The sequence below is a fragment of the Rhinoderma darwinii genome, unplaced genomic scaffold (assembly GCF_050947455.1).
Source record: "Rhinoderma darwinii isolate aRhiDar2 unplaced genomic scaffold, aRhiDar2.hap1 Scaffold_2343, whole genome shotgun sequence".
In the NCBI taxonomy this organism is placed as follows: Eukaryota; Metazoa; Chordata; class Amphibia; order Anura; family Rhinodermatidae; genus Rhinoderma; species Rhinoderma darwinii.
This window is the reverse complement of record NW_027462645.1, coordinates 6393-22672: the sequence shown is the minus strand read 5'-3', so window position 1 is coordinate 22672 and position 16280 is coordinate 6393. Positions and strand designations below refer to the sequence as shown.

General features: G+C 39.6%; 1 protein-coding gene across 1 annotated transcript; it reads left to right on the top strand.

Annotated features, from left to right (window-relative positions):
• The first annotated feature begins 2046 nt into the window (after nt 1-2046).
• Nucleotides 2047-15910, top strand: LOC142702585 (hatching enzyme 1.2-like). The gene is made up of 9 exons (XM_075848180.1): nt 2047-2094; nt 2192-2332; nt 8653-8674; nt 9433-9498; nt 9640-9774; nt 9879-9996; nt 11053-11231; nt 11342-11423; nt 15757-15910. Exons 1-9 carry the CDS (start codon nt 2047-2049, stop codon nt 15908-15910), a joined length of 945 nt encoding a protein of 314 aa, XP_075704295.1.
• Nucleotides 15911-16280: the final 370 nt, after the last annotated feature.

Here is a 16280-nt window from a genome sequence, read left to right as displayed (position 1 = left end):
GATGATGCCTGGTCCAGCCATCACCACTATATAACTCCCATCATCCTTGTATATAACCCCATCATCCCTGTATATAACCCCCATCATCTCTGTATATACCAGCCTGATGGTATATACAGGGATGATGGGTAGTCCAGCCATCCCTGTATTAATCATGTATTAACCCCCATGTTCGCTATATATACCACCTATTATCCCTGTGTAACCCTAACTAAATAACTGTATCGATCAGGGAGGGGTGCTTACTCACCCTCTCCTCACGCAGGCTTCTTCTGCTCCTAATGGGCAGAGTCAGCCTAGCATGCGGCACGTCTGCTAATACTGTAGCGTGAAGAGAGAGAGAGAGAGCAAAAAACACACGGCGCCACCTTGTGCAGGTCAATATGTTAGGTGGGTGAAGTAAGGGGGCAATTACCATGCTCAACTAGGTAGGATGTTTAAAGCGTAAGGGTAGATCCACATATGCTGCTGCCAGATCCGGATCGGTTCCTAGAAGGGACCGCTTGATTAACGGAGAAAGGAGGAGAAAAAAATGGATCGTCTGGAGGCGCTGCTGCGTGGCGAAATTTGTAGAAATGACGGTAAAGTCCAGATATAATAAAATCGTTTATTTCAATATGTGGCTACGCGTTTCAATGCTGATGTTCCCCCTTATGTCTTGACTTTCCTTGGTTGTCCCAGCCACGGAAACGCGTCTCAGCGTTCTCAGTGTAACCTAGCAACACAACTACTTTCATTACAAAGTTACTTCACGCTAAACTTATCAACAATAGTGAAAGTTTAACTAATCTTTTATATAAAAATATAAAATTGTCAATTCAGAGCTTGTTTTACTGGTTTTAATACACCTGTTTTAATGCATTGCAGATGAGAACACACTCCCGGCTTTTAAAGACCACTACTTTTAGGTTATTTCTGTAATTTATACAATTCAGGCACTATCCCACTGTATCCCTATCATCAAGTGTCTATGTTTTGTAAACAAAAGAAAGTATTTATTTTTATAATGGTTCATCTGTTTTAACTGCCCTTTAGTTGAAAAAAACCGGGTGTGACGTCACGGTCGCACTCTGACCTCGGCAGATTTGGCGGTTTTTCACTCCTGTTAATTTGAACTCACTATGTTATATAAAGTGTCAGAAGCACAATGTGTACATGGCCTGAAGAAGACGCTCGTTCAGCGTTGAAACGCGTAGCCACATATTGAAATAAACGATTTTATTATATCTGGACTTTACCGTCATTTCTACAAATTTTGCCACGCAGCAGCGCCTCCAGACGATCCATTTTTTTCCCCTCCTTTCTCCGTTAATACTGTAGCGTGGCCTTGCCGGTCATGGTGCCCCCACCGCTAGCTACGCGACTGAATCTGGCTAAAGTTGAGGACAGGACAAGGCAAAGTCCAGATCTCAACCTTATTGGTCTTAAGAAAGCTTTGCATAAACTAAGGGTCCTTTTACATGGCCCGACGTGGGCCATGTAAACGAGCACCGATGAACGAGACAGCTCCTTGATTGGCGCTCGTTTGCTCCTTTCACAAGGAGATATGTATGGGGACGAATGCTTGTTACACAGGGCAAAGATCGGGAACCAGCGTTCTATGACCGCTCTTTTTCCCGATAATTGGCCAGTGTAAAAGGGCCTGAATACCCTCAAACAGCAATGAACTGAAGCAATGTTGTAAAGTAGAGTGGGAAAAAAAATCTCTTAAATGATGTGCGAGACTAAAAAATGTATACAGAAGACATTTCCTTCAAGTTATTGTTACTAAAAGTGGTTCTACACGTTACTGAATTATAGGGTTTGGAAAAAATAACGACATTGTATATGTGTGTGTGTGTATGTGTGCAGGCGCACAGGATGTGTTTCTTTCTTGCACTAGAAATATGCCCTGCAGGTCACGTTACACCTGTAGGTGGAGAAGGTCAGAAGCCGTTAGAATCGTTACAGTAGCCCTTCAAAAATAATTGTTCTTTGTGTGTCAATGATACAAAAGAATTTAACATCCCATTCACAGCAAGATCTCAAACTATCCCCAGGACAAACATGAACACAACTGACCAGTACGTGTCACCTCTTCCACCACCCAAGACGGTAATTTGACAAAAATAATGAGACCATTTACTGTACTGTTACTTTCTTCATGAAACCGGCTATTCACTATAATCTTCAATTCCGTTTCACTCTAAAGTCCTGTTTACTCAAAGATCTTCATAATAATCACATAGCACTAAACACAAAGCAAAATAAACCTGAATTTTCGGCTGTAACTATTCTGTCAGACCTCCTTAATATCCCTAATGCATTGACCATGATAAACAGTAGCCTGCAGGTGACACATACTGCTCCCCACTAAAGGGTCCTAAGATTAAGACTAGGGTTATAGGTAGACATGTGGGACCAAAATTCAACGTATGTAGTGAGTAAAACAACAGTAACAAAACTTAAAGGGGTTATGTGGGGACCAAAAATTATTAGCAGTGTACTCTCTGCAGTATGTGAGTACACTCACTAATATACATCATGGTCCCCCTTTACGCTGATTCTGAGATTTACATATATTTTTAAAGTGCTGCCTGGGGACCGGAAGCTTAGTTGCACAATCTTCTTTGATGACAATACGAATTCGTCATGTGACCGGCCCCGCTGTACTCCATGTAATCGATGTACTACTGCTACTGCTTATACATAGGCAAATCTCCTATGTGTCCTGCGTCCTCACAACATAATCACCTCTTCTCGTTTCTGCTGTCCTCTTATCTACCAGATGCCACTGCACCAGATGACATTCAGATGAAATTCAGATAAATTTTATCCGAACCCGCCAATGTCTGCAGGATTGGCTGACTATCCAATGTGTATAGGGGTCTCCAATATCTGCCGTCGTGGAAAGAAGTATTGGGCATGTTGGATTTCAACATGTCCAGTTTTTTGCTCCCGTGGGAAATAAGCCACTGCAAGAGAGATTTTGGTAGTGGATTATTCCCCTCTATCCATTGAAGAGTCTTATTTGATGACGATAGGACTCTTCGGCTCGCTGTACTCTATGTACTTGATGTACTACTGCTACTGCTTATACATAGAGTACAGTGGGGCCGGTCACATGACAAAGATGACATTCAGATGACATTCAGATGAATTTTATCTGAACCCGCCAAAGTCTGCAGATTTGGCTGACTACCCGATGTGTATGGGGGTCTCCAACATCTGCTGTCGTGGAACGAAGGATTGGGCATGATGGAGATCAACATGTCCAATTTTTTGTTCCAGTGGGAAATAAGCCGCTGCAAGAGGGATTTTGGCAGCGGATTATTCCCCTCTCACCATTGAAGATAGGGAAAGCCAAGCTGAACAAGTAAGCTTATGGTTGAGTCGGGAAACCAGTGATTTAAAGTATGTATGCCCAACTTTACGGTTTCAGTGACTAATACTGCTCTACTATGAGAATTACAGCAATCACAAAATGACTTGCTTCTGAAATACAAGAACTAAAAACGATAAAGAAAAACGTTAAAAAAACACACAAAACAAAGCGGGCAAAACTCCATATATTGTAGTATCAAAGCCAGGTCCAAAATAAGACACGTGACCAGAGACCAGCACTAATGTAAAACATAGATAAACACTAGTCCAACCCAGCAAGAAAATCAATTATGGTAAAGAATACAATGCAACAAATGCTACATAAATATACATATATAAAGTGCCATGTGCAATATACAATACCAACTGTGGCTACTTATGATCTCAAGATGGGAAAGCCTGGACAAGGTAAACCAGCTGAATGGGCACTAAGTGTAAAGCTGGCCTCAATCCCTTCCCCACGCGTATAGCCGGAGGGACCCGGCTTTCTCAGGGGTCTGTTAAAAACAGTGGCTGAATCAAGAATTTTTATATAGATAGCTGCGTGTGTAGTCAATATATACGCTGCAATAATTGATAGCTATGTACCATTATGGCGCCATGGGTAAGTCAACATGTGTCCCAAGTACCAGCGTCTGCAGTCCTATATTGCGTCTGTCTATGCACACGTGTGCCACAAGTGCATCGGCATCCACTGATTGGGTCTAGAATAGATGCGACCAGTGGATTGCTCATGCGGGGCTGGACATGTGTTATATCTAAATTCCTGGACTCCCGTGATCTGCATTAAAATCGAGCTTGAGGAACGCTATTGAGCCAAAACATTGCGCGACCGGATTCAAGATTTTGCATCAAGGCGTGAGTAATGTCTATTACTTTGTTGGTGGATATATCTGTTTTTTGTCTAAAAAATATATGTACATATACTTTGGAGACAAGATGTTTCAAACTATTTAAGGAAATGTTGGGTATATTTCCATGTATTTTTTTTTGTGTTCAAGAAGGCAACCATTATACTATCATACATAATTACTGTTTTATTGTCACTTTGCCTTCCAAAAATTTGAATAAAAAGTGATTAAAAATTTGCATGTATCGAAAAACTATATCAATAAAAACAATAGCTCGTCTCGAAAAAAACAAGCACTCATACAGATCCCTCGACGAAAAAATTAGAAAGTTAGGGTTCTCAAAACATGGTGACAGAAAAAAGGCATAATTTTTTACAAAAGTAATTTTATTGTGCAAAAAGTTATAAAAAAGCGCTATGTCAACATGTCATTTATAACGCACGGTGAATGCTGCATAAAAGGAAACCTATAAAACGATGCCAGAATTGCTGTTTCTTGGTCTCCTTGCCTCCCAAATAATAGGACAAAATGTGATCAAAAAGTCGCATGTACCCCAAAATGGTAATAATAAAAACTACAGCTCATCCTACAAAAAAACAGCCCTCATACCATTACGTCTATATAAAAAAAATAATGTTATGGCTCCAATAAGTCAGGAAAGAAGAAATATGCAGGTGTGCAGGCCCGGGGGGAACATTTCTTCTGTTTCAAGAGGCGATTATTAAGACCCTAATATTATGGAACCAGGAAAGGGAGGGCCCAAACATATCTGCTTGAAGCGAGGGTGCCTGTATTATACCAGGACAACACTTCCCCAGCAAAATTCCCCAAACTGCAAATGTGCAGAGTGTGGACCAAATAGGGGATAAGAAAGGACATTTATCAGTGCGACACCGGCCTGTGCAGAAAGGATTGCTCCACAGCGTAACACACATCTATGGATTATTTTATTGGTTTTTTTACCCCATTATTCTACCACCTGACTATGCCCCTGATGTACTCTGCCCAGCTTACATGTGCCCCCTACATTATAAACTGAAATGTCAGTAAAACTCCAAATAAAACTACTACCAAGCAAAATCCACGCTCCAAAAGCAAAATGGCGCTCCCTCTATTCTGAGTCCTACAGTGTGCCCAAACAGCAGTTTACATCCACATATATGGCATCACCATATCCGGAGAACCGTTTTAACAATTTTTGTAGTGAGTGTCTCCAGTGGCACAACAAGTTTGCCACTGAAATATCACATCTGGGGAAAAATTGCAATTTTTACTTTGCACCATCCTCAGGGCAATAATTTATGGAAAAGACCTGTGGGGTGAAAATGCTCACTACACCCCTTAATAAATGCTTTTAGGGGTGTAGTTTCCAAAATTGAGTCACTTTTCAGGGGTTTATTTTCTTATTTCACATCAGTCCTGCAGATGTGAACCAATACTTTGTAAATCGCCAAATTAGGCCTCAATTTCGCATGGTACTCTTTCACTCCTGAACCCTGTTGATCGTCCAGGTAAAAGATTAGGGCCACATGTAGGGTGTTTCTAGAACCAGGAAACTCTGCATATTAATTAGAGAGCTGCGTTTTCATGGTGACACATGCTGGACACAACATATTGGACACTGAAATGGCAAATCCATGGTAAAATTGCCATTTTCACTCTGCAACATCGAGTGCACACTAATTTCTGGAAAACACCTGTGGGGTTAACATGCTCAGTCCACTACCAGGTGAATACCTTGAGGGGTGTAGTTTCCAAAATGAGGTAACTATTGGGGGATTTCCACTGTTTTGGTCCCACAGGAGCTTTGCAAATGCGACACAGCACCCAAAAACGATTCTAGCAAATGGTGCTCCTTCCCTTCTGAGCCCTGCCGTGTGCTGAAACCGCAGTTTATGACCAAATATAGGGTATTTACGAATTCTGGAGAAGTTTCTTTCCAAATGTCGGGGTTATTTTTCTCCTTTATTTGTGGAGAAAATAAAAATATTTTGAGCTAAAGCTACATCTTATTGATAAAAAATTCATTTTTATTTTCACTGTCCAATTCTAATAAAATCTATGAAACGCCTGTGGGGCCAAAATGCTCACTACACCCCTAGATGAATTCCTCAAGGGGTGTAGTTTCCCAAGTGGAGTCACTTTTGGGGAGTTTCCACTGTACTGGTATCTTATGGGCTTTGCAAAAGCGACATGGTACCGAGAAACCAATCCTGCACTCTTATCTTTCTGAGCCCTGCGATGTGCCCAAACAGCAATTTATTACCAAATATGGGGAATTTCCGTACTCTGGAGAAGTTGCTTTACAAATGTTGGAGGGTTTTTTCTCCTTTATTCCTTATGGAAATATTTTTTTATAGCTACAGTACAACAACATCGTATTGGAAAAAAATAAAACTTTTCATTTTCACGTCCAAATTCTAATAAAATCTATGAAACACCTGTGGGGTCAAAATGCTCACTACACCCCTAGATGAATTCCTTGTGGCATCTAGTTGCCAAAATAGGGTATTTTTGGGGGTGTTTCCTTTGTTTTGGCTCCACAAGACCCATTCTAACCTGACATAGTGCCTAAAATTTAATCCAAGGCTATATTCACACGCTTACTAAAAAACGTCTCAAAATACAGAGCTGTTTTCAAGGGACAAAGCAGTATTTTTAGCACCTCACGTTTTTTGCTGCATTTTTTAGGCCGTTTTTGGAGCTGTTTGTCTATGTCAATGACCGTTTTCCCATTTAAATCAATGGGCAGATGTTTGAAGGCATTCTTCTTCCGATTTTCCAGCCGTTTTTCGGGACGTTTACGGCCCGAAAAAATGGTTAAATGGTTAAAATAGCCCGTTTGAACATACCCCAATAAAAAGAATGCCCCAAAATCCACTAGGTACTCCTTTGCTTCTGAGGCCTGTGTTTCGGTCCATTAGGACACTAGGACATGTGAGTTATTTATAAAAACTGCAGAATCTGGGCAATTAATATTAATTCGTGTTTCTCTGATAAAACCTTCTGTGTTACAGAAAAAATTGATTAAAATGGAATTTCTGCAAAATAAATGAAATTTGTAAATTTGACCTCCACTTTGCTTTAATTCGTAAAAAGTCTAAAGGGTTAAGAAACTTTCTAAATGCTGTTTTGAATAATTTGAGGGGAGCAGTTTTAAAATGGGGTGATTTATGGGGGGCTTTCTAATATATAGTCCCCTCAAAGCCACTTCAGAACTGAACTAGTCCCTAGAAAAATAGGCTTTTGACATTTTCTAAAAAATGTGGGAAATTTCTGTTAAACTTATAAGCCTTGTAACGTCCTAGGAAAATAAAAGGATGTTAAAAAAACGATGCAAACATAAAGTAGACGTATTAAAAATGTTAAGTAGTAACTATTATGTGTGGTATTACTGCATGTCTTACAAGCAGATACATTGAAATTTCGAAAAGTGCTAATATTTGCACATTTTCTCTTAATATTGGTGTTTTTCCACAAGTTCCAAAGTTATTACCACATAAAGTGAAACATGTCAGATTTGAAAAATGAGGCTCTGTCAGGAAGGTCAAAAGTGGCTGCAGCGGGAAGGGGTTAATAATAAATTTTGTGTTACATCTCACAAAACAGAAAATTTTTCAATTGTAATTTTTTTTTTTCAACGTTCCCATGTGCAGATATTTATGTTACATACATGGTTTGGTGCCCCCTGGTGTTCTTTTGATTTCTTCTCTCCACCTAATGTGTGGACTCAGTAGCACTGCCTGGATCTTCTTGTACACAGGTCACGGATTAATTCCTGCATTTGTGCAGGCCAGTTCATTAGAATCGGCGTGCTGGATTTATTTTTATGTCAAGATTGGAGCAACATTTTTTGGTTAAGAATTAATTTAATCCTAACAAGATATCTGTGAATATACGGTACCAATTATCCGGATAATGATATTATTCTTCATTGTGTGTATGTAAATCCAGCCTATATGTGGGTGGACCCTTCTCTTACAAGGAGAGAGAAAACCAAAAAAGAAGGATTGACACTGGGAAACTGAGAAGTAGTAAATGTACAAAAACTTTATTAACAATGATAACACAATATAAAAAGAATCCAAAAAGACCACAGTAAAAACAGGGATCATTGGCTGGTGAATGGAGTCAGACCATGCAACTATGTGAGAGGCAGGTAAATAAAGTGCATGTGCGTCCTTTAAATGATGTATGTAACTATCCGTTAGATAGTAGTCTGTACAGAAGGTAATTCAATAATATGCATCAATAGATATGAAGTGTTTCAGACTATATAACTGTATTCAGATAGTATGGTCGTTATAAGACAACGGATATAACAGCACAAGTACCAATTGACATAATGACATAAGAATCTTACAAGGAGAGGTAGATAGACCTGTATTTAGTACTTTTCTCATTCTCCCAATATAAACATGTCTCTATTTTCTCATAGAAAACAAAAGATGCTGGAAAAAGTAAGTTAAGATTATTCTATCTATCCATCTAACCTTATTTCCATTTTTCTTCTCCCAATTAACTCTGCTAATTTTCCTTCTTTCCCTCATGCTTTTTGTTATGGTTTCCATAGTCAGTAATAAAACAGTTACTAGTAATTCAGTTCACCTATCCAATTGCCACTTTAAAGTTGCTCCATCCTCACTTGTACTAACTCTGCCAATACAAATGTATAAAAATGACAAAAATCTTAAGCTTTCTCTGCTTCTTCCTGACTCTAAAAACACATAGAAGAGTACTCACTGTATTATCAAATGGAAAACATACTTTATTTTGTCAGTATTCAACATGTTCAATAGAGGCTAGTCTGCTTTTGGGACAGATTTTTTTGTTTCTACAGATGGTTATTATGTATCACGAAAATTGTTGCCTATGTGAATTATAATGATCTTGCATGGTAGATGTTATCCGTACAGTGAGAGAACAATTGCATCTTGAGCATTGTTTTTGCTGAAATTGTGAGGCTAGGATGGGAAATATCATTATTGTGCTGGTGGTTCTTATTTCTAATCCAACATTGATGCCCCTATTTGCATTGTTCAAATTATGTTCTTGCAGAGGCGTTACTTGAATCTCCTGAAATTTAAGTAAACAAAATTCTCCCCAAAAATCGTCATAAGTGAACTCTAGTGAACGCAGTGTTTTGCTAAGGGTAAAAATGTTCTAACATTTGTGCTGCTACTTTGGTATTACATTTTAATTTCTTTCTTTTTTTTAGCAATTGCCCCTTATCCTTACGCTGACAGCAGAGCAATGTTTGAAATAATTAAGGAAGCAAACAAAGGTGAGATTTGTGTAATATTTGCTAATGAAATTACTGCATTGTATTGATAAACAAAACTTTTTGGGGCAATTTTTGGGTGTTTTTTCATCATTGTGAAAATCTGTCAATATAGATCTAACTATTTGTCCTTTCTCATCGCAGACATCGCTGTCTTCCTTGTGGGTGGTGACATTGACGTTAAACACTCACGTAGTGCCAAAGTATGTCCTGGGTGCCAATGGAAAAAATCAGCAAATGGAATGGTAATAGTTCCGTTTGTCGTGTCCCCTGATTATTGTAAGTTATCCCTATTATAGATCTGACCTGAGATACTTGTGTCTAGAGATGAAGTTTGTCAATATTTTAAACCTAAAAACATAACTCTGTTCTTCTGTTTCCAGCTAGTTTCGAAATATCAATGTTCGATACGCTCATGAAGGAATTTGAGATTATGACCTGTGTACAGTTTGTCAATAGAAGCAATGAACAAGACTATATCAGTATAGAGACTGGAGGAGGGTATGGAAATCTATCATTTAAGCTTAACTATAACAGTGTCCACAAAAATGAATCCATGAAGAATGAAAATCAGAGGGGTTGTCTCATCACAAATAACCTCTTTAATATTATAGCCATGAGTCCAGCTACCGAGGCACCCAACAGCGCTCTTGGCTTTTTTTGTAACTCCCAGCGCGCAGCCAACTCTCCATTCACTTCTATGGGGAGTGTGGTCGTCCTGAACTGGGGTCATGGATTCACAGATCTCTCGATGGGTGAGGGCCCCAGAGTTGGGACCCTTACCTCTCAAGCATTTATGTTGGGAATACCCCTTAAATGATAGTATAAGTACTCTATTAGTTTTGCAAATGTCAAAAAAATTTTGATTTTCCATTCTTCACTATTTTCAAGCTTTTTGCAGTCAGTGAATAGCAAAATTCTTCTTTCTCGCAGCTGGGAATTTGCTACAGTGGTATGTAATCTAAGCTATCCTCTGTAAGCCTAACAGTCAAGGCTACCTACACTGATACATTGGAGCAAGGTAGATCAGAGAGTATTGTCTACACTGGATATAAGTGTAGTAAACTCCCAGTATGAAAAGGTTCTGGTCTTTACAGGTTTTTAATCTCTAAATGTATGTTTTCATTCACTGACAGCAAAATAAGAGCTTGGAAATGGTGAGGAAATAAAATGCCATGTATGTTCAAAAAGTTGTAGAACTTTTTATTATAAATGGATTTTATGGGAATATACATTGATAGCCTATCCTTAATATAGGCAACCATTGAGTGATCAGTGGGGATTTGACCCAGGGACCCCCCCCCCCCCCCCCCACTGATCATGTGCATGGATGTGCTGCTGTGCCTGTAGAGATGCAGCATCTTCTTCTGCTGATTATTGGGGTTTCCAGGGTATGGACCTCCACTCATCACACATTGATATCCTGACCTAAGGATAGGCTATCAATGTAATCTTCCAGAAATCTCTTTAAGCTTTATGTACAAAAAAAACAGAAACCCCCTTTAATGTGGACTGTTCATGTACTAATATGGTACTTGATGCTGTTATGTTTTTCAGGTGTTGGTCGTATGTTGGGAAGGTTGGAGGTAGACAGATATTGAGCCTTGATATGCCTTCCTGTATAAAATACACTCTGGTACCACATGAATTCATGCACGCGCTGGGCTTCTTCCATGAGCATACCAGGCCTGACCGGGACCAGTATATCGATGTCTTATTGCAAAATATTTCCCCAAGTGAGCACCTATATTTACATAGCCTTGACATTAGCCCCCTCAATAAAACATAAAACAATGTTGACTTGAAGGATCACGAGACTGATATCTCATTATTTTTTCTTAAATAGGGGATTACAGCAATTTTATCTTGGATGGAGGAGATACTTTTCCGCTACCATATGGCTACAAATCAATCTTGCAATTTAACTCGTAAGTATATGACAAAGTTGAAAGTACACGTACATTACTGTAGAGTACCCCATTCTGGATGTATCATGTAAGCTATATTCACACAAAATAACAAGATTATCATGATCTGTTAACCCCTTCGCACTTTGCCACTTTTGACCTTCCTGACAGAGCCTCATTTTTCAAATCTGACATGTTTCACTTTATGTGGTAATAACTTCGGAATGCTTTTACCTATCGAAGTAATTCGGAGATTGTTTTCTTGTGACACATTGGACTTTACATTAATGGAAAAATTTGCTCTTGAAGTAGGCCGTGAAAATTAAAATCTAAATTTTTTCACAGAAAATATAGGTTTAGCTAATTTTTTATCATTTCCACAAGGACTAAATGAGAAAAAGCACTGCAACATTTGTAAAGCAATTTGTCCTGAGTAAAACAATACCCCACATGTGGTCATAAATGGCTGTTTGTACACACGGCAGGACTTAGAAGGGAAAGAGCGCCATTTGGCTCTTGGAGCTCATATTTAGCAGGAATTTTTTGGGGAGGCCAAGTCGCATTTGCACTGCTACTGAGGGGACAAAACAGTGAAAACCCCCTACAAGTGACCCCATTTTGGAAACTACGCCCCTTAAGGAAATTATCTAGGGGTATAGTGAGCATTTTTACCCAACAGGTTTTTTGCAGAAATTATTGGAAGCAGGCCATGAAAATCTAAATTTTTTCAAAGAAAATGTAGGTTTAGCTATTTTTTTTCTCAAGGATTAAAGGAGAAAAAGCACCACAACATATGTAAAGCAATTTCTCCTGAGTAAAACAGTACCCCACATGTGGTCATAAACCACACAGCACGGCTTAGAACGGAAGGAGCGCCATTTGAAGCTCAAATTTAGCAGGAATGGTTTGCGGAGGCCATGTTGTATTTGCAAAGCCCCAGAGGGACCAAAACCATGTTGCAAAGCCCCTGAGGGACCAAAATCATGAAAATGCCCAAAAAGTTACTCCATTTAGGAAACTACACCCCTTGAGGAATTCATCTAGGGGTGTAGTGAGCATTTGACCCCATAGTTGTTTCATAGGTTTTATTAGAATTTGGACGTGAAAATGAAAAGTTTTATTTTTTCCAATAAGATGTTGTCGTACTGCAGCTATAAAAAAATTATTTCCATAAGGAATAAAGGAGAAAAAGCCCTCCAACATTTGTAAAGCAACTTCTCCAGAGTACGGGCAGTGAAAAAAAAAAAAAAATCCTTTTTCTTCAATAAGACATAGCTTTAGCTCAAAATTTTTCATTTTCTCCACAAATAAAGGAACAAATAAAGGAATAATAAAGGAATAAAGGAACCCTAACCCCAACATTTGTAAATCAACTTCTCCCTCGTACGGCAATACCCCATTTGTGGTCATAAACTGCTGTTTGGACACACGACAGGGATCAGAAGGGAAGGAGCGCCATTTGGCTTTTGGAGTGCAGATTTTGCTGGATCGGTTTATGGTCGCTATGTCGCATTTGCAAAGCCCCTGTGGGAACAAAGCAGTGGAAACACCCCAGAATTGACCCCATTTTGGAAACTACACTCTCAAGGTATTCATCTAGGGGTGTACTGAGCATGTTAACCAGACAGGTGTTTTGCAGAAATTAGTGTGCACTCGAGGTTGCAGAGTGAAAATGGGATTTTTTTGCATAGATGTACCAATATGTGGTGCCCAGTTTGTGCCACCATAACAAGACAGCTCTCTAATTATTATGCTGTGTTTCCCGGTTTTAGAACCACCCTACATGGGGCAATAATCTTTTGCATGGATATTCGACCAGGCTCAGGAGTGAAAGAGTACCATGCGATGTTGAGGCCTCGTTTGGCGACATACACAGTATTGGTTCACAATTGCAGAGGCTCTGATGTGAAATAATAAAAGAAACCCCTGAGAAGTGACCCCATTTTGGAAACTAAACCCTTCAAGGCATTTATTAAGGGGTGCAGTGAGCATTTTCACCCTAGAGGTCTTTTCCATAAATGATTGTGATGTGGATGGTGCAAAGTAAAAATTTTAATTTTTCCCTAGATATGCCATTTCAGTGGCAAATATGCCATGCATAACTTGTGCCACTGGAGACACACACCACAAAAATTGTTAAAAGTGTGCTCCCGTGTATGGCGATGCCATATATGTGGAAGTAAACAGGTGTTTGGGCACACTGTAGGGTTCAGAAGAGAGGTAGCGCCTTTTGGCTTTTGGAGCATTGATTTTGCTTTGTAGTAGTTTTGTTTGGAGTTTTACTGGTATTTTAGTTTATAATGTGGGGGCATATGTAAGCTGGGCAGAGTACATCAGGGGCATAGTCAGGTGGTATAATAATGTTTTAAAAAACAAAATAATCCATAAATTGTTGTTAAGCTGTGAAGCAATCCTCTCTGCACAGGCCGGTGTCGCGCTGATAAATGTCCTTTCTTATCCTCTTTTGGTCCACACTCCGCACCTTTACAGTTTGGGGAATTTTGGTGGGAACTGTCGTCCTGCTATAATACGGGCACCCTCGCTTCCAGCAGAAATGTTTGGGCCCTCCCCTTCCTGGTTCCCTAATTTTGGGGCTTTGATAAATTGCCTTTTGAAAGAGAAGAAACGTTCCTCTCGGGCCGGCACAACTGCATATTTTGCTTTCCTGACATATTAGAGCCTTAACGAATTTATTTTTTCATAGACATAGTGGTATGGGGGCTGTTTTTTTGCAAGACGAGCTGTAATTATTATTGGTACCATTTTGGGGTACATGCAACTTTTTATCCTATTTTTTGGGAGGCAAGGTGACCAAAAAACAGCAATTCTGGCATTTTTTTTTTTTTATACAACGTTGACCACGTGTCATAAATTACATGTTAACTTAATCTGCGGGTCAGTACGATTACGGCGATACCAAATTTATAGCACTTTTTTAAGTTTTATAACTTTTTGCACAATAAGATTACTTTTGTAAAAATAAGGTATTTTTTCTGTCGCCTTGTTCTGAGAACAATAACTTTTACATTTTTTAGTCGACGGAGCTGTATGAGGGCTTGTTTTTTTTGCAGGACAAGCTGTAGCTAGTATTCGTACTATTTTTGGATACATGCGACTTTTTGATCCCTTTTTATTCCAATTTTTGTAAGGCAAAGTGACCAAAAAACCGAAATTCTGTCATTAAGGTTTTTTAAGTTTTTTTTTACGCCATTCACCGCGTGGAATGAATAACATAATATTTTTATAGTTCAGGACATTACGGACGCGGCGATACCAAATATGTATGGTTTGTTTATTTTTTACAGTAATAAAGGACTTGATAAGAGAAAAAGGGCGATAGTGTTTTATTTTATTACTTGAAACTTTTATTTTAACACTTTAAACATTTCTTTAGTCCAACTATGGGACTTGAAGGTCAAACTGTCAGATTATTTTTCTAATACATTGCACTATCTACGTAGTGCAATGTATTAGATCTGTCAGTCATTCACTGACAGCAAGCCGATTAGGCTTCGCCCCCGGGCAGGGCCTAATAGGCTTCCATAATGGCAAAGTAGGATGCCATAGTTGCAGTCGGCAGTCCTGCGATTGCAGTGCAGAGCTGCCGATCTGCTGCCAACCACTAAGATGCAGCGATCGCTTTCGATACTGGGAGGCCAGTGTTAGGCCTCCGGTTGCCTTTGCAGACACCGGCATCCCGGCAATTTCATTGCTGGGGTGCAGATGAGCTGAAAACACCTTGAATGCAGCGATCGCATTTGACTGCTGCATTTAAGGGGTTAATAGCGGGGATCGGAGCAAACTTCGGACCTCACCATTTCCCCAGGGTGTCAGCTATAACATGCAGCCGACACCGAGGTATGGGGGCACCAACTCAGCTTCTGGGCCGGTGTTCACTATTTGTCCTATGGATACGGCAAAATGCGGGAAGCAGTAGCTTTCCATGAAGTATCCATACAACAAATGTCGAGAAGGGATTAAGGTAACTAACCAGGAACATAAGAATCCGATCCATTTTTAAAAATATTTTTTTTTACAAAATGATCAGTTGTGATCAGCGAGAGAACCCAGAAGCAAGTGTTCAGTTCCCCTGCAGCGCCACCACAGAGGAAATTAAGCATTACGCAGTGTCCCTTTAAATCGATAGGCTATCTGTGTAATGCATGATCATGCTGGGTGCTCCAGAGCAAGAGATGCTTTTTGTAACCACGTTTTGTAAGGCACTAGAAGGGGAACTCCCCCCACTCCATCATTGTACATGAAAAAATGAAAACCCATGAAGTCTAATCTAATTTTAAATATAACCTACATGCGCTTCTTTAGGCATATGATTAACAATACCCACCTCTCATAGGAATTACTACAGCACAGGAAAGCCATCAATGGTCGTTAAATCTGACCCTACCATAACTCTTGGACAGAATGTAGGACTGGATGATTCGGATGTGAAGAAGGTCAACGCGCTCTATAATTGCAGTAAGTACTTATATTTCACCCTGATGTTATAATAGTGATGACGATACGACTCTGCATCATGTGACCGGCCCTGCTGTACTTTACGTACTCACTGTACTACTTGTACATAGAGTACAACGGGGCAGGTCATATAATGAAGAGTCGTATCATCATCAAAAAAGACTGTGCAACTAGACTTCCGGTCCGCCGGCAGCGGTATAAAAATCTATGAAAATCTCAGAATGAGCACGACGGGGAACCGGAATGTATATTAGCGAGTATACCTACATATTGAAATGAGTACACTGTAAATAATTTTTGGTCCACACATAACCCCTTTAACCCCTTAAGGACAAGGCCAATTTTGGCCTTGAGTAAAGAACTATTTTTTTTATATTTCCCTCTTTGCATCCCGACGCACAT

What these genes read in the sequence shown, in the direction of transcription:
- LOC142702585 (XM_075848180.1), top strand. Translation starts at nt 2,047, where the DNA reads ATGAACACAACTGACCAGTACGTGTCACCTCTTCCACCACCCAAGACG. An exon ending in AGTATAGAGACTGGAGGAGG is followed by an intron (nt 9,997 to 11,052) that starts GTATGGAAATCT and finishes TATGTTTTTCAG; the next exon opens with GTGTTGGTCGTATGTTGGGA. An exon ending in TCAATCTTGCAATTTAACTC is followed by an intron (nt 11,424 to 15,756) that starts GTAAGTATATGA and finishes CACCTCTCATAG; the next exon opens with GAATTACTACAGCACAGGAA.